Source organism: Notamacropus eugenii, chromosome 1, assembly GCF_028372415.1.
Source record: "Notamacropus eugenii isolate mMacEug1 chromosome 1, mMacEug1.pri_v2, whole genome shotgun sequence".
NCBI lineage: Eukaryota > Metazoa > Chordata > Mammalia > Diprotodontia > Macropodidae > Notamacropus > Notamacropus eugenii.
Genome location: NC_092872.1, coordinates 520380157 through 520398281, shown reverse-complemented (window position 1 = coordinate 520398281; position 18125 = coordinate 520380157). Strand labels below are relative to the sequence as shown.

Below are 18125 nucleotides of genomic sequence, written 5' to 3'. Positions count from 1 at the left end.
GGCAAGGAGGAACATAAGGAAGTGTGCAGTAATTTCACCCACCCCAGGGCCTCTGGGACATATTTCAACATAGGCAAAGGTAGGCTGAAAATAAGTGCAAGGGTCAATCAAGGCATTAATCAATCAACAAACATTTATTTAGGGCCTACTGTGTGCCAGGCACTGTGCCAAGCCTAGGGGAAGGTTGGAGTTCTCTTCCTGAGAACACACTACTCCTTTCTTCATCTCTGATCTTCTCCTTCCCCCATGCCACAGTCCACCTACATCCTTACTTGATTGGACCCAGGTTTTGGTAATCTTCCTTTATCACAGCTTGGGCTCGAGCTTCAGCATCTGCTCGGATTTCTGATTTTTTTGTCCTCCAGCCCCTGTTAAAATAAAGCAGGAAAAAGTTAGGAGTCTAGAAAAGCTGGCCCTATGTGTAGGGAAAACAAGAAGCCTCCTGAATGACCAACAGGTCACAGAAAACCCTCCCTCTCTGCTGCCCCAGATTTCTCCCTCACTGGCCTTCTACACAGTGTTTCCTGAATGCCCTATCTTACGTATTGGTTTGACTTAAGGCAGAGACCCTACTGGACTTTGGCACCGTGTGGGCTTCCATGAATGGAGAAGGCACTTCACACTTTCTCTTCTTGAAAAGTCTGGCCTGAACATCTGGTATGTATTAAGTCCATGAAGTGTTATAGAGTAGGGACCTTAGAACACAGAGTGTCAGAACTGGAAAGTGACAGCAATGTAACAAAAATTTACGGAACATTAATGATTATCTTAAAACCACAAAACATCAGAGCTAGAAGGAACCTTAGAACATGACCAGTTGGAGTTGGATGATGCCTTTTAGATAATTAAATTCAACCACCTCATTTTACACATTGTCAAGGGTAACATAACTTGCCCAGGGTCACACAGCAAGTTAGGGGCAGAAATGGGATGAGAACTCTGGCCTCCTGACTTCTGGTCCCGGGCTCCTTTGGTTATGCCACAACACTCTAACAGATCATTTTCTGGCATTGCTCATTTACAAAATGCCTCTTGTCTCATCAACCAATAAATAATATCTAATTAGCCTTATTTAACATATGGGGACCCGAGGACTAGAGAGGGAAGGGACTTGCCCAGGAATGCATAATTAAGAAATAGCAGAAGCAGGGCTTGAACCCAGGCCTTATGACACTCAGACCTATATTCTTTCAACCACATACCTTTCTGCCTCCCAATCTATTATAGAGGGTGTTTGAATAATAGCACTCATAGAGTGCTGCAAGTTTTGCCAAGCAGTTTACGTGTTACTTCATTTGGGTTCTCAAAACAACCCTGAGAGGTAGGTGCTATTATTAGGTCCATTTTACAGATGAGGAAACTGAGGCTCACAGAGATCATGTGACTTACCCATTGTTAGTTACCCAAGTGTGTAATGTCTGAGGAAGGATTTGAACTCAGGATCAAAGGATCATAGCTTGAGGGCTAGAAAGGAGCTCCAAGGTCCTCTAGTTCAACCTTCCTTATTTTAAAGATGAAGAAACTGGGCACCCCACAGAGGTTAAGGGACTTGCCCAGCATCACTCAGGGAAGAAGCAGCATAGATGGGATTAGAACCCAAGGCCTCTGTCTCCAGAGCCAGCACTCTTAGCACTGTTCCATACAGCATTTAATAAAGAAAACTCCTTGACCAGGAATTAATACCTTATGCTGATGCCGCCGTACAAGAGGGAGATCCACAGCCAGCCAGTGAGCAGGAAAAGCAGCATGAGGGGGAAGGCGAACACAAACCAGGACCCAAAGTTCACCACGTCACACTGTGGGAAAAAGCTTGAGGAACAGAGAGAGGGAGAGAGGGGCGGAGAGAGGAGAGAGCTCTGTGAGGTCAAGGCAGCCAGCTCTGGGGAAATAAGGGAGGACACAGCAGGGACAATGCGGGTTCCCCAAGGACATCTGGGAAGAAAGATGCTCTGCCCCTACGCCTAACACCCTGCTCTCTTCTTGGCAGAAATCTGAGGGTTCCATCTCCTCCCAAGCTTATTCTAGAAGGCCTAGCTTGTCCATTTTATATGGTGCTGCCTTCATCTGTCCTTGATGGTGAAGTGTATAGAGGCCCAGGCCTGGAGTCAGGAAGAACTGAGTTCAAATACAGCCTCAGACACTTTCTAGCTGTGTGACCCTGGGTAAGTCACTTAATCTCTGCCTGTCTCATTTTCCTCAACTGTAAAATGGGGGTGATAATAGCATCTGCCTCCCAGGATTGCTGTGAGATCAAATGAGACAACATTTGTAAAGAGCTTAGTAGGTGGTACATAAATTCTAGCTATCATTATATATTATTAATAATAATATTATATCCAAATATTATATATTATTAATAATACTATTCTAATATAATATATTTAATTATTATATTATTCCCTACAGTACTATAAAGATTCCCAGCCTGAGTATATAAACTCCCATGGGGTATAAGAAGCCTGCCAAGGCAGCCTCAGACACTCACTAGCTATGTGACCCGGGCCAAGTCACTTAACTCCATTGCCTCCCAAAAATAAATAAACTTTTAAAAAAAGAAGTTTGCCAAGGGGTAGAGGAAATATTTGATCAATAACTATATTATCCTATTGAAATCAATTGATCTCTTATTTTATATCTTATGTGTACATGCATGGCAAATGCTAGAATTTATTTCCTTTCATGTTAAATAGGGAGTATGGGAAGATTTACTGAAAGTCAGAGGGGAAAGGGACAAAAAAGGTTGGGAACCCCTGCATAACTGAAAGGGACACCAAACTCTGGCCTGTATATAACGACAAAAATATATCCATTAACTATCTTCCTCCTTCTGGGCTTCATTTTCCTTATCTGCAAAATGAGAAGCTATGACCATTAAAATTTCTCCCAAATATGTCCTGGGTTCAAATCTCAGTTCATACAATAGTTATTTAACTTTAGGGGAGTCATTTTACTTGCTCTAAGGGGGAATGAGTTCCTTTTAACTGGATGATCACTTAGAGATTTTGTACAAAGAATTCCTATCCAGGTGCAGTTTGGACTAGAGTCCTTCAGGGTCCCTTTGAGCTCTGAAATTCTAGGATCCTATGATCTGGTCATCATGCAGCCCTGTGAGATAGGCAGAACATGGATTATTAGACCCATTTCATAGGTGAGGACAGTGAGGCTCAGAGTGGGAGAGAAAGAGCAGTCAGCTAGTCTAGTTACATAAGTCATAGGATCATAGAAACTCAGAACTGAAAAGGGCCCCAGAGGGCATCTAGTCCAACCTGACTCTGAGCAGGAATCCTCTTCACAACATTCCCAGTTGTGAAGCCCTTTCTTGAAAACCTCCACTGATGGGGAGCTCACTACTCACTGAAGCAGGTCATTCCACTTTGGGATAGCTCTAGTTATGAGGTTCTCCTTTCCACTGAGCCAAAATCTGTCTCTAGGCACCTTCTCCCTTCCCTTTCACGACCCACCCTGCCATGCCCCCAATTCTACTCTCTGAGACTAAGTAGGACAAATTTCATAGACAGAATTCACCTACATCCATCTATCCCCTGGCCCCACAATTCTCAGTAGAAAATAACAGGGAGAGGATCAAGAGTATTCCTGAACAACTCTAGTTGACCCTTTGTATTGAACTATTAGTATAAAGGTTCCCCAAAGCTCACATTGTGGCCTGGGAGGAGGGAAAGACAAGAAATTCCAGAGCTAGGCGGTGCATCCCTACCCTGTACCTCTTCAGCTGGCCCAGCAGGATGAGGTTGGGGGCGGTGCCAGTGAGGGTAGCTGTGCCTCCAATGCTGGCTGCATAGGGGATGGAGATGAGAAAGCCCTTCCAGATGTTTCTTCGGTATTCCTCCTCTTTCTTTGTGGCAGTGGTCACCTCCGGTGGGGCTTCCACAACCTCTGGTAGGCCTTTGCTTTAAACATTGCCAAATGAGAAACCGTTCAGAGCCCTGTTGGGGTGCTCAGAACCCTCTTCACCTTTTTAGAAACTCACAGAGCTATCTGAAATTTGTGCACCCAATCAGAATCCTGAAAAGTCTTTCCAAGCTATGAGAAGGAAGGGAGAGAGAAAAAGGAAGGAAGGAAGGAAGGAAGGAAGGAAGGAAGGAAGGAAGGAAGGAAGGAAGGAAGGAAGGAAGGAAGGAAGGAAGGGAGGGAGGGAGGGAGGGAGGGAGGGAGGGAGGGAGGGAGGAAGGAAGGAAGGAAGGAAGAAGGAAGGAAGGAAGGAAAGAAGGAAGGAAGGGAAGGAGAGAGGGAAGGAGGGAAGGAGGGAAGGAGAGGAGGAAGGAAGAAAGTCTCCAAACCATTCTTGAGCTGAGGAAAAGGGGAGGCTCAGGCTTGAAGCAGAACAAGGCAGGAGCTGGTTTACATTCTAGGGGGCACCTCCCTCAGGCTTCACTGGGATCAGAGCCTAGACCCTAGAGAGAACTGCACTCTTTCCCACTTTTAGAGGAGTAGAGAGAGCAGCAGCGTCTTTGAAACTGTAAACTCTGTCTAGCAGCCTGGTCTCCACAACACTCCTGGTGCTTATCTCTTCCTTACGTGCACTGACACTTCCCCCACCCACCCCCACCCCAGCTCAGCCCTGGACTATTGCAGTCACCCCCTAGTGAGTCTCGGTTGCCTCCAGTCTCTGCCCCCACAACCCATCCCGCACACAGCCAGTAAGCCAATAAGCTGCCCTGCTCTGATCACATCACCCCTCTGCTCAGATACCTTTCCTAACTCTAAGTTTCCTCTCAGGTAGCTAGCTGTCCATTAATATTTATTCATCATCTACTATATGCCAAGCACTGGAGGTGTGGAGATAAAAAATACAAGGAACAAAAATATCTTTCCTCTCAAAGTGCTTTCCTGCTAATGGATTAAGTTGAAATGCAGGAGCCTAACTTTCAAGGTCCTGCATGATCTGGCTCTTTCTAGCCTCACCTTTCCCTGATTTCTTCTATATATCTTCATGCTATAACTAGTCAGTGTTCTCAAAGCCATTATCCTCTCCATCATCCATGGCCTGGAATTTCCTTTGCTCCCTTTATTCCCTCTATATCCTACCCTCCTCCCACTGGCCTGGCCTGCCTACTGAAATCTCATACATCCTTCAGGGTCCAATCTGAATCTCCAACCCCTTCAAGTTTTCTCTGATTCCCCCCAACTGGAAGTGCTCTCTTCTACTTTGGAATTCTCCAGGCACTCTGTCTGGAATTACACTTACTTAAGGATCCACTTTTCTTCACTAAACTATGGACAATGTGAGGGTTCACTTGGGATCTTATTGATCATCTATCTCTGCAAACCTAGCACAGGGCCTTGTGCAAAGTAGAAGCTCTAGATTTGCTGAATTGAACCCTCTCCTGGGAATTTATCAAATCTGTGCTGGGAAGGTTGTGCCTACTTGATCATGAACTCACTGCACACTCATAAATAAATCCTTTCCCCTTTCTGGGCCTCATATGTAAAGTGAAGGAGTTTGACTAGACAGTCTTTAAAGTCACTTCTAGTTCTGACATTTTATGTTCTAAGGTTCCTTCCAGCCCTGACATTCTATGTTCTGAGGTCCTGTCCAGCCCTGACATTCTATGTTCTGAGGTCCTTCCAGCTCTGACATCCCATCATTCTATGGTAGAATTTTAGCTACCACATTCTGGTTGGTGGGAGAGGGGAAGATTTTGGGGGCAAAAAAAGAATCTTCATCGTACCTATCAAATCACATCCCTTTAGAGGACTATTTCTTGTGCAAAAGAGCCACCCCTGACCCTAACTTAAGTTTAGTCAAAGACTCACTCCTCTGTGCTGGCCAGAAACTGCATCTCAGTGGGGATGGTGCACAGGCCATTTCTCTGGGCAGCAGCTGGAAAATAAAGAGCAGGTCATCTTTAAATCACTGAAGGCAGTTTAATCAAGAGAGACTGAACTGTCTTATCAGAGTTAGGACAACTTACCCTCCCACCAAGCATTCAGGCAGGTCCTGTGCAAAATCAGATAGAAGCACTCACTCTTCTACCTTACCTGCCTGCTTAGACGTAGAACTGACCCTAGGCCAGTAGTTATCTGCAAACCTACCTAAAATGTCCTACATATAAACAGGAAACCAAAGCCACAGGCAATCTTTTCCTTTGAAAAGTTGTCTGGAAAAATCCTAGATTTATGGGAATAGGGGATTAGCAAGGGAATTACCAGTCATCAGCCCCATGCTCTTTGGGAAACAATGAGATTGTAATACTGGTACAAACACAGAATCCCAGAATGCTCTCCATTCATGATGGCCAAAGCCCACTCTTCAAAGAGGGCCAGGAGTTAGTCCTTTGAATTTTAGTCTAGAGGAATTTCAATCTCTACTTCCGTCTCCCAGGGGGATTTTCAATTTTAGTCTAATCTATGTCCTGTAAAGGAATTTCTGGCATCGACAAAAGGAATTCGAGGGCTTCTAGTGTGCCTGTGATGGGGGTGACTAGGCTGCCACCTATTCTACCTGTAGATATGAACATAGCCTGTCAAACAGAATGAATTCACTAAAAGCATCCAATCACACCCTTCAGCCCTGCTCCATTCCTTCTGAAGATCAACTAGAAGTTTATCTATCTGCCCATAGGGTGGTGGTAGAAAAAGACCTTTGTAAAACTTAAAGCATATAAATGTTGTTGTTCATTATTATTAGAACCACTGATAGCTTGATAGGGAAAAATCTATTTGACCTCATTCTCTAGGGTCTGAGGTGCTAAATGAGTCAGCTAGCCCTCAGGAGCAGGAAGGGAGCAGGGAAGAGAAGGGAATGAAATAGGGCAAGATGAGGTTAGCTAAATTCCAAAGAGATTTGTCTACGTGGCAAGGGGAGAGAACAGTCCTGAGGTCACTGGTACATGAGGGAATGAGAGTTAATAGCACACCTTGTGTGGTCGAAGTCAATCCTTCAGCTCTACCACAGGGCAGAAAGAACTCTACCCTTCTACCAGTTCCTGGCTGGCAGGTCAGTCAAGCAGCCTGACGTGGTAGCCGGTGAAGCAACAGGTGAGGCTCCTGTTGCCTTCATGTAACAGTCCACACCTCTACCTGTTAATCTTTTTGTCTCTGAGTCAGGGAATTTCAGAATCTCGGAGATGGAAGAAGCTCATGGGACAAATAGTCCAATCTCTTAACTGGGATAGGAATCCCCCTTATAGCAATTCTTCTAGTTTCCACTAGAATTCTTCCATTGATGAAATGGCCCTAATTGATTAAAAAAAAAGTTCTTTTACATATTAATTCAAAATCTGCCTCACACTGAATTACATACATCACTCTTGGTTCTCCCTTCCTGGGGCAAGTTTAATTCTTCTCTCAGGAAACAGCTCTCCAAATACTTGAAAACGGTCATGCTTTCTCCCTAAGTCTTCCTTAAGCTAGGAATCCCCAGCTCTTCTCAGTGATCCTCATATAGCATATTCTTCTGGTTGACTATATTTAAAATGGGTTACCCAGAACCGAGCAGAGAATGACAGATATTGTTTGACCAAGACAGAGTACGGCAGAACGATTACTGCCCTTGTTTCAGACACTATAGATTTCTCCAAAGCCTTATTTTTTGATTGCCACATTACAGTATTGACTTTTGTTAAGCTTGCAATCCACTAAAGCCTCCAATGAAACTATTATTGTTTATGTGAGAAAGATCTGGGGGTATTTAGTGGACCACAAGTTTACTAGGAGTTGATGACATGACAAGGCACTTCAAAATCTAGCAGTTTTTGTGAGGTTGATTTTTAGGAATTCAAATTTAGACTTTCACTTAGCTACTAATAATTTTATCTTATTTAATTCATTCCACCATTATAGACAGTCAAGATCTCCTTGGATCCTGTGTCATCCAACATGCTAATTATCTCTCTTTTTAATCTACAAATTTGATAAGCATGCCATGAAAAATATTGTACGGCACAAGATCAAGGACAGATCCCTGGGACATTCCACTAGAGATTTTCATCCCATTTGAACGTAGCTAGGCTTTGGGTACAGTCATTCAACCCAATTTCAATTCACCTATACTATCACTGGTCTCTAATCTGTTGAGTATGCTATGTTTTCAGCATTCCCCTGATCTACTAGTGTAATAACCTTATCAAAAGAGGAAATGAGATTAATCTGATATTTTTTTAGGTTTTTTTATCTTTTTAAAATTTTATTTTTGTTGATGATTTTATTTTTATATCTCATTCATTTCCAACTGCATCCTGCCCTCTCCTGTATCCAGCAAAACATCCCTCAAGGCAAAAATGAAAAAAGGAAGATGAGAAAAGCAATTCAGCAAAGCCAGTTAATCTATTCTTTGGCCACAACTGACAGTCTGATCTTTTTTTTAAGAAGTCTTGCAAAAAATGCAGTGATCATTGCTCCCTTTTCTAAGTGCTCACAAACTACCCTTTAAATACTGTGTCCTAGAATTTTTTCAGGACTAAACGACATCAAATGCATCCATTGCATTGATTGATGGCAGACTCTATCTACTCTCTACTATATATCTTGTCTCCTAAACCATAATGAAAGTTCCCTGAGTGCAGGAGCCAGCATCTTATTAATCTTTGTATTTCCACAGCAGGGTGGGGGTGGCGGAATTTTATGGAGTAAGACAAAGAACACCAAAATAGGAACCAGGAGCTCTGGGCTCTACACCTGGGGTAAGGTCTGTTCCCAGGGCATTTAAGGAAAGAAAGAAAAAAGCGCTCATTGTCTACTATTTGCCAAGTATTGTGCTAAGTGCTTTACAGATATTATCTCATTTGATACCACAACAATGCTGGAAGGTAGGTACTATTATTATTTTCATTTTACAGCTGAAGAAATTGAAGTATACAGAGGTTAAGTGACTTGCCCAAGGTCACATGGCTAGTGTTTGAGGCTGGATTTGAACTCTGGTTTTCATGACTCTATCCACCATGCCACCTAACAGCCTCATAACAAATACATGATGAATTGACTGAAATGTTACTAATTACTAACCTTAGGAAAATAGCTTCTCTCCTATGAATCTTGATTTCCTCTGCACCAAATGGAGGGGATTAGCTTAGGAGCTCTTAGTGAGGAAAGGTCCCTGTATTGATACAGATTAGCAGCTAGAGTCTTGGAAAGCTGCCTGGGGACTCTGAGAGGTTAAATGAATGGCATAGGGCCACCTTGCTAGTCATGGACAGGATTTGATCCAATGTCAGCCCTACTCTGAGATTGATACTGAGATTTATTTGACACCAAAAGTGTCAAATACATGGCCTCACAACGCTCCCGAATGTTACCCAAACCAGGATTAAAATGTAATTGAGGAATATTTAAAAAATAAATGAAAACACAATAAAACATAGATAATATTACATTTTCAAACTAAGTCAATATGCTGCTAGTGTTCATGTGAGAAAGATCTGGGGGTTTTAGTAGGACTACATGTTCAGTGAGAGTTCATACTGTGATAAGGTACTGCACTAGTACCACATTGCTTCTCAATATGTAGAAATAGAGACAGATACACACACATGTTTGTATATGTATTGTATGTGTATGTATGTATTATATATGTATATTATATATATAACGATAAGAATAGCTATTTCTCTAGCCTTTTCTAGTTTACAAAACATTTCCTACACATTTCCTAATGCTAATTGTGCCCAATGTTCAGATGAGGAAATTGAGGCTCCAAGAAGTCCATAGTCATACAGCTAGGAGGTTTCAATAATCAGACTAGTACCTGGGTCTTCTGACTTGAGTTCAGAGTTCTTTCTAAATGACTGCCTCTCATTTTAGGAATGCAGCCTCCATTTAATTCAATAATTTATTAAGCATCTTCCACGTGTAGGGGCCAGCCTACATTTGGACTAAGTGAGGAAACTTAATGAAGTCTTATGATCACTAATATGTAGAGGAAAGGGGGCTGGTGATCGATGTAAAAAATTCTGAGAGTTGCAAGGTGAGGGCCAAGGGTGTTCCATGAGTCATGTTCCTTCTAAGTCTAAGAATCCCCATGAGCCTTAGAAAGAGGAGTATGGTGATAGCAACTGGAGACTGAAGTCTACTCACCAGAGAGCCCTCTCTTATTCAAGAAGAAACTTGATGTAGCACAGAGATTTCTCTACTGGGCTTGGAGTGAGAAGACCCGGCTTCAAGTCCTAGTGTGGCACTTCCTAGTTTTATGACCTGGGATAAAGCATTTCATCTCTCCAGTTTCCTGTTTCCCATTTTTAAAATGGGGATAACATTTGTACTACCTTATATCAAAGGTGCGCTATTTAGAAAGCACTTAGTAAATTTTGTAAAGGTACACACACACACGCACGCACGCAAGCATACACATACATTTGTTGTATAAATGCATATGTATGTATATGTATATATTTCACTATAAAAATATAAGTTGTGATTCTCCTCAGAGGGTTGGCTTTCAGTTCAATTCAACAAGCAATTAGCAGCAGCCAGCTATGTAAAGGGTATTGTGGCAAAGTGCCAGTGGAAGCCAGGGGCTTTGGGGGTGGGGTTGCAGTAATGAGTCACTAGCACTGGAAGCGGTTGTGATAGAGGCTCACTGAGTTTTGGTCACACTCTATTGAGCAGGGGAGCACATGGGGTGTTTTGCTGACATCCAGAAGCCAGAGCCTTCTGGTTCTGTAAAAGGACCCTTCTTTATTAACAAGTTGAGCTGGAGCAAAGGTATTGCCTTCTCTTAACCATTTACTCATCCCTGCTTCTCCCCTTTGCCCCCAGGCTCAGAGGGACCACGAGGAAAAAGGCAAGATGAACAAAGTCTCTCCTAACCTTGTCTTTTCCCTGCATCCAAAACACTGCTTGTATGTGGCTGCTAAATTGAAGAAGGGTGGGAGGGAGAGAGAGTTACAAGAAGGCAGATTTCAGCCCCAATCAAAGGAAGAACTCTAACAAGATCTGTCCAGCAGGTGGTTCCTGAACTTGGATGAGGGGGAAATGACATCTTCATTCTCATCATCCTTTACAGATCTTATTCCGAGAAGGGGTCCATAGGCTTCACCACATAGTCAAAGGGGTCCATCACACAAACACAGTGAAGAGCTCTTGGATCAACTGATATCTAAGATCCTTTCTAGCTTTAAATCCCGATTCCATGAAGTCTGTGATAATGACTTCCTTAGGTCTTCTCTTTCTAGCTTCAATAGCCTAGTGCCCTCCACTATTCCCCCTGCAACATATATGATTTCTTCACCCTTCTTGATGCCGGTTGCTCTCTGGACATACTTCAGTTTGTCAATACCCCTGTGGTCAAATATGGCACCCAAATCTGACCAGAATTTTACATAGATGTAGGGAGGTCTATGCAGAGCCCAATAAGGTAAATCCATCCCTTTATCTGAACACCAGACAGCTCACGGTTACATTAACTTTTTCTAGAAGCCTTGGCCTGCTGTTGATTTATCTGAAGTTTCTTGATCACTCTCCACTCTCATATCTTTTTTCAAATGAACTGCTGCTGAGCCAACTTTTGAGTTGAGTCTTACTATAACTGACTTTTAAAAATAATAGTAGTTAGAATTTATAAAGCACTTTGAGGTTCACAAAGCATTTTGCTTATGTTAACTCATTTGCTCCCTTACAATAACCCTTTGAAGTAGGTGCTATTATAATCTCTATTTTATAGATGAGGAAACTGAGGCAAATACAGATTAAATTAACTTGCCTAGTATCACACATCTAGTAAGCGTCTGAGGCAGGATTTGAACTTAGGTCTTTCTGATTCCTACTCTTGTGCTCTGAGAGGTTAACTGTTCATTCTTTACCTTTGGCCATAGTTCTGGATCTCACCAACCAACAGTCAATATGGCTTAGTGCACAAGGCATTGCACTAAGCATTAAGAAGATCCAGATTCAGATCTTGCCTTAGAAACTTATTGTCTGTGGGACCTTAGACAAATCACTTAACCTCCCTGTGCCTCAGTTTTCTTATCTGTAAAATGAGAAGATAGTGCTCTATGGCCTCATAAAATCATATCCAGCTCTAAATATATGGGCCAACTCATTCCACCCCATCGGCATTCTCCATCTACTCCCTAAAAAGAACTATGACTCATGTTTCCATAGTATCTTGCAGCTCATAAAATGTTTTCCTCAGGATAACCTTGGAAAGTAGGTAGTTTGAATATCATTATCTCCATTTTAAAGATGAGGAAACTGAGGCTCGAGGAAGTTGTGAGCAACTTGGTCACACAGCTAAGTAAGTATTGGAGCAAGGATTTTAAGCTAGGTTTTTTTCTGACTCCCAAACCAGTTCTTTTCCATCTACACCACAGTTACCTCATCCTGGGCTTAAAAATGGGGTAAAAGTCAGTCTGTCTTTGCAATAGGATTAGCTATGAATCTTTTCTTCCTGGCCCTATCTTTGACCTCATAACACCCAGATCTGTAGACTGCCCTATGATCCCACCACTTGTTGAAACAGTATCTCTGGTTACTCTGTTACCAACCACCCAAATGTACACACACACCCATCTACCTACCCACTCCCCACACTCCCCCATATTTCTCATATCCTGCTTTGCTGAGATTGAGACCATCCATTCTGAGCTCTCTCACCTCCACTTCTCCACACTTTTTACATCTTCATTCCTTCTCTTCTTTGTTCCAGTCAGAGGATGGAGTGGCCTCTCTCCTTGCCCAGAATAGACCCTCTCCTTTGTACCCCTGATCCCATCCTTTCCTACCTCTTTGCCCCGTTAATCATTCTCCATCTCTCTCATATTCATTCCCTTCCTATTTAGTGGTTTTTTATGCACTGTCTACAGACAGTCCCAAGTTTCTCTCGGATTAAAAAAAATACTTTCCAAGTGTGCAGAACCAAGAGAACCATATACACAGTAACAGCAACATTGTTCAATGATCAACATTGATATACTTAGCTCTTCTCAGCAATGAAACGATATAAGACAATTCCAAAAGACTCACGATGGAAAATGCTGTCCACATACACAGAAAAAACTATGGAGTCTGAATGCAGATCAAAGCAGACTATTTTCCCTTTCTGTTGTTTTTTTCTTTCTCATAGTTTTCCCCTTTTGTTTTGATCCTTCTTTCGCAACATAACTAATGTGGAAATGTATTTAATATGATCATATATGTACAGCCTAGATCAGATTGCATGCCACCTTGGGGAGGGGAGAGGGGAGGAAAGAGGAAATTTAGAGCTCAAAATCTTATAAAAGGGAATGTTGAAAACTAAAAATAAATTTTTTAAAAAAACAAAAATACCTTCCCTTGACCCTATTATCCTCTCAAATTTTCATCCTATATCTCCCCTCCCTTTTACTGTCAAACTCCCAGAAAGAATAATCAGCCTTGACCATCTCCAGTTCCTCATCACCTATTCACTCTTAAACTGCTTAAAGTCTGATATCCTACCTTACAGTTCTACTGAAACTACTCTCTCAAAGGTCCCTTGAAGTTCTTCCCTTGAATGATTGGTGGTTTCTCCCAAAACCTCCATTTTAAGGAGGATGACCAGGCTAGTCATTCTTCTCCAGGCTCTGCTTTTGACACCTGAACTTTCTCTGCCATATTCCCAAGTGGACACCTCCTTTCCCTGACCTTCCAACCTCTTCACTTTTCAGCTTCTTTTGATGTGTTGACTTCCCCCATCAGAATGGAAGCTCCTTGAGAGCAGGGATTCTTCTTCCTTATATTGATATTCCTAGGGCTTAGCACAGTGCCTGGCACATAGCAAACACTTAATCAGTGCTTGTTGGTGACTAAATTGATGACAACTTCATTTGTAAAAGCCAATGGCTCTTTCTTAGTCCTCATTCTCCTCCCATCTTTCTGCCACATTTGACACTGCCAATCACTTCTTCCTCCTGGAGATGTTCCCATGGCTAAATGCACTCTCCTGATTCTCTAACCTATCATTCTAAATCTCTCCTTGGTTTACCTTCTCCCCTGACTGCATCTCTAAAGCATGTTCAAGGCAGCTGTTCTTAGCACTCTTATCTCTCTTTCCACTACGAAACCTACCTCTCATGAATTTAATGATTACTTCTATATAGGTGGCTTTCAGATCTATAGATCCAGATCTAACATCTCCCTGAATGCCAGTTCTTCATTTCCAGCTTCCTAGTGTCCATCTCCAAGGGGATATCCCATCAGCATCTCAAACTCAACTCATGCAGAATTGAGCTTGTTAGCTTACCCCTCCCAATCTGTCCATCATTCAAACTTCCCTATGCTGCTGATGACATCAGCATCCTTGGAACCTAGACTCTTAACTCTTGATTCTTGATTTTTCCCTCTCTTTCATTCCCTATGCCAATCACTTGCCAAGTCTTATTGATTTTACTTTCACACCTTTCCCATTCATCTTCCCTTTTCACTCAAACTGCCACCTCCCTACCCCTCACCCCCCATTCAGATTTACTTGGACTACTTTAAGAATTTCCTTAATTATGTCCCTGATCACTTTTTGTGACAGCAAAAGAATTGGAAACAAAGTAGATGCTCAGTAGATTAAGGAATGGTTAAATATATTGTGGCACCTGAATGGGACAGAATACTGTTGGGCTATACAAAATGATAAATGTGATTAATCCAGAGAGGTGTAGGGAGAATTATATGAACTGATGCAGAGTGAAATAAGCAGAACCAAGAGAATAACATACACAATGACAAACAACAATGTAAATGGAAAGAATCCTATACGTTCCCACACACAAACACCAAAGTAAACATCACAGAATAATAAAATACAAGCATGCTCAAAAAGAAAATCAGATCAGAGACGTTCCCACCTCACCCTTTGGCGGAGGCAGGAGATCCACAAGTGTTTCCCATTACACATATTTTCAGATTTTTTCAGTGTATTAATCATTTATGCTGATTATTTGTCCCTTTTTTTTTTGATCTTAAAAGAATACTCTTTCTTACACGGAATGGCTCCCTGATAGGAAGATAGAAACACACTAGGGGAAACTCTGGTGATGTAAAAAAAGACATTGGTAAAAACATTTTAAAAAATAGTCTTTCTGTATTCAGGACCTCCTCACTCCAAACCATATTCCACACAGTTGCCAAAAAGACCTCAATTTTCTTTTTTATTATGAATTTGTCAAATGTCAACAAGCATGACTATCCCCATACACAACAGAGAAAAAAAATTGCATTATGAAATCATGAAACTAAATTTTGTACAGATTATTTTTACATAATATACAATTTACATAACACATAAATACAAGTTATTCCAATATTGTCCTGCTTATATGTATCTCTTTTTGAATTTCCATCTGCTTTCTTCTGTGGATTATAAATGTTCATTTCTCTTCCTTCTTTTTTGGTGGGGAGAGGACAATACTATTATTATCTATTCCTACCTCTCATTGCCTCCCCCAATAAACTTACTAAGGCACAGGTCTCACCATGTCACTTTCTTGTTCAAAAAGCTCAATAGTTTCCTACTATATGTAAGATAAAATATGAATTCTTATTAACCTTCCTGACCTGTAAAATGAGGGGCCTGGATGAAGGCCCTCACAGCTTTCTATCTGTGTTCCTAGGATCCATAAAGAAGGCTACCTTTTGCCTCAGGGAACACGCTTTCACCCTGAAGTGATCATCCCACATCTTGTAATCCTTGGCTATTGCCAGGACACAGCCCTTGGTATCCTTGGCATGACTTCTGCTCCTACACTGAAGCCCAGCCACCACCCTCTGACAATCCTGCTGTTGGTCTACAGCCCTCTAGGCAGCTTCTTACATCCTAAGGTCAAGGGTCCTATTGATATGTCTTCCTCTACTATTCCTGCCTCTTCTAGGTGGTTGGGAGATCTGGAAGCATGGTCCATCTCTCCCTGACATGACTGTACACGACTGGAGAGTACTAAACTCTATACTCTATCCATAACAAAGGAGGATGTTGTCTCTACTCAGAAATAAAGGCACAATCCTAAGGCCTTCCTTTCTGGCCTTGACCAGATCCACTCCATTCCCTCTATCATGCCAGCCTCTCCAGCAGTGGTCTTTAGATATCTGGGAGGGAGAGGGGAAGCTCTGTTTCTCCATCACAGGGTGATTTCTTTGGATCTCTTCCCACACAAAAGATCCTTCCCTCAAGCCCCGTCCTTCTGCCATGCACCAGATTCCTCATCATAACTCTTCAGATTCCTCAGTTTGGCATTTCATTCAAGGGACATGATAATGTGGCTCCTTTTCCAGCCTCTGTCACATTGCTCCCCTTCATTCTAGTCAAGCTGGACTGGGAACATATGGCATGTTGACTTCCAGTCATGTATTCATGAAAGATATCCCCCCCAGTCTCATCTTAAGCTTAAAAGTGACTACATAATGTTAGCTGTAGTAGTAGTAGAAGTAATAATAGTGTAGTAGTAGAAACAGAAGAAGTAGTAGTAGTGATGATGGTGGTGGTGGTAGTAGTAGTAGTGGTAGTAGTGGTGGCATTGGTAGAAGAAGAAGAAGAAGAAATAGTAATAGTAGTAGCAGCAGCAGCAGCAATAGAAGTAGTACTAGGTCTGTTATCCTTAAGGTTCAGCTCAGTTAGCATCACTTCTGTTTAATTTTCTGATTCCCTTTCAGATAAAAATGTTTTCAGTCTCCAGAAATTTTCCAGAGCATTTGTCCCTGTCACACTCTACTTTGTATATACACTTATTTTTGAATGTGTTGTGTTTTTCCCCCTTGCCCTCCTCTCTCCACCCCTCCTATCCCCCTGCCCCCCCCCACTCTACCTTAGATAGAAATGCCTCTTGAGAACAGAGACTGTGTTATTCCTTATCTTTGAAAGCCAAGGTCTAGAGCAGTGACCCTCACATGTAAAATACTGACTGAATGTTTGTCAACATGAATTAACAAGAATCTGACCAGGCCAGCCCACATCCTTTTTTGTCCTTCTCACCCATATTCTCTTCATTCTCCCAGCCAACGTCTCTGACAGTCTCCTTTTCCCCAAACAGACTCTTCAGAATGGCACTGGCAATGGGAAGCATCATGGCAGTGGAGGCTGTGTTGCTGAGCCACATGGACAAGAAGGAAGTGGTCACCATCATTCCTAAGATGAGTCTGATGGGCAGAGAACCAGAGAATGGGCCCTGGAGGCTCAGAAAAAGGTTATTGCTTTATTGCTTCTTCCTATGTCCCCTTCCCTCAACATCTCTGTTCACTTACGCATCAGGCAGTATTTTTCATGAAGACTTCCTTCATCCCCACAGCTAGATATGATCTCTCTCATCTGATCTCAAAGCATTATGTACTCTGCACACATTCATCATATTTATTAGAGCATCTCTTATTTTTGCTGCTTGACTGTTAATTCATTAAGAATCCAGACTGTGCCTAATTCATCTCTTTATTTCCATCACCAAACAGTGCTCTGCACACAACAGGTGTTTAATAAATGTGGAATTAATAATAATGACAAGAATCATAAAATGTTGGAGTTGGAAAAGAAGACCTTAGTGATCCCCCAGTCCAACCCCTTCCTTTTATAGAAGGTGAAGCCAAGGCCTCTGACAGGGAAGGGACTTGTTTCTTTTGTGACACTCAAATACAGGAGACCCTAAAGATATCACTAACGTCCTAGGAGCCTAAAAAAAGTCCTGAGTCAGTGCCATGGTCTATTTAGCCTAGAGTTTTGCTTTAGGTAGGAACTGGTTTGGGGGAGATCATAACAGGGCTAACATTCATATTCTAGAATAAATATATTATTTTTATATTTATTATTATCAGAGGCAGCTAGGGGGGCACTGTGGATAGAGCTCTGGATCTGGACCAGAACCCAAGAAGACTTGAATTCAAATCCATCCTTACTCTTAGCTGTGTGACCTTGGACAAGTCACTTAGTCTCTGTCTGCCTCAGTTTCTCTATCCATAAAATGAGGACAATGATAGCACTTACCTTCTAGGATTGTTACAAGGATAAAATGATGTAATACTTATAAAGTACTTTGCGAACCTTAAAATTCTATATAAATGTGAGCTATTGTGATTATTTCAGGCAGTTTCTGCCTGTGGTTGTTATGATTCAGGAGATATTATTTGAGCTGTACGACTTTGGGCAGGTCACTTTCCTACTATCTACAGTCAGAATGTTGGATTGGATTACCTCTCTGGCCTTAGTACTTCTGCCACATAGGGTCCCTTTCTTCTTAAAA

At 42.0% G+C, this 18125-nt stretch overlaps 1 protein-coding gene across 2 annotated transcripts in view; it reads right to left on the bottom strand.

Moving 5' to 3' along the window:
• Positions 1-18125, bottom strand: part of SLC13A3 (solute carrier family 13 member 3) — an 80879-nt gene that overhangs the window by 24738 nt on the left and 38016 nt on the right. The window contains exons 3-7 of one of the 2 annotated variants that reach the window (XM_072633658.1): positions 16871-17034; positions 5776-5842; positions 3723-3908; positions 1684-1809; positions 273-368 (exon numbers count right to left, since the gene is read on the bottom strand). In XM_072633658.1, coding sequence (XP_072489759.1) covers positions 273-368; positions 1684-1809; positions 3723-3908; positions 5776-5842; positions 16871-17034 — 639 coding nt within the window. The remainder of the gene's footprint in view (positions 1-272; positions 369-1683; positions 1810-3722; positions 3909-5775; positions 5843-16870; positions 17035-18125) is intronic. The other variant, XM_072633659.1, reaches the window with a different exon arrangement.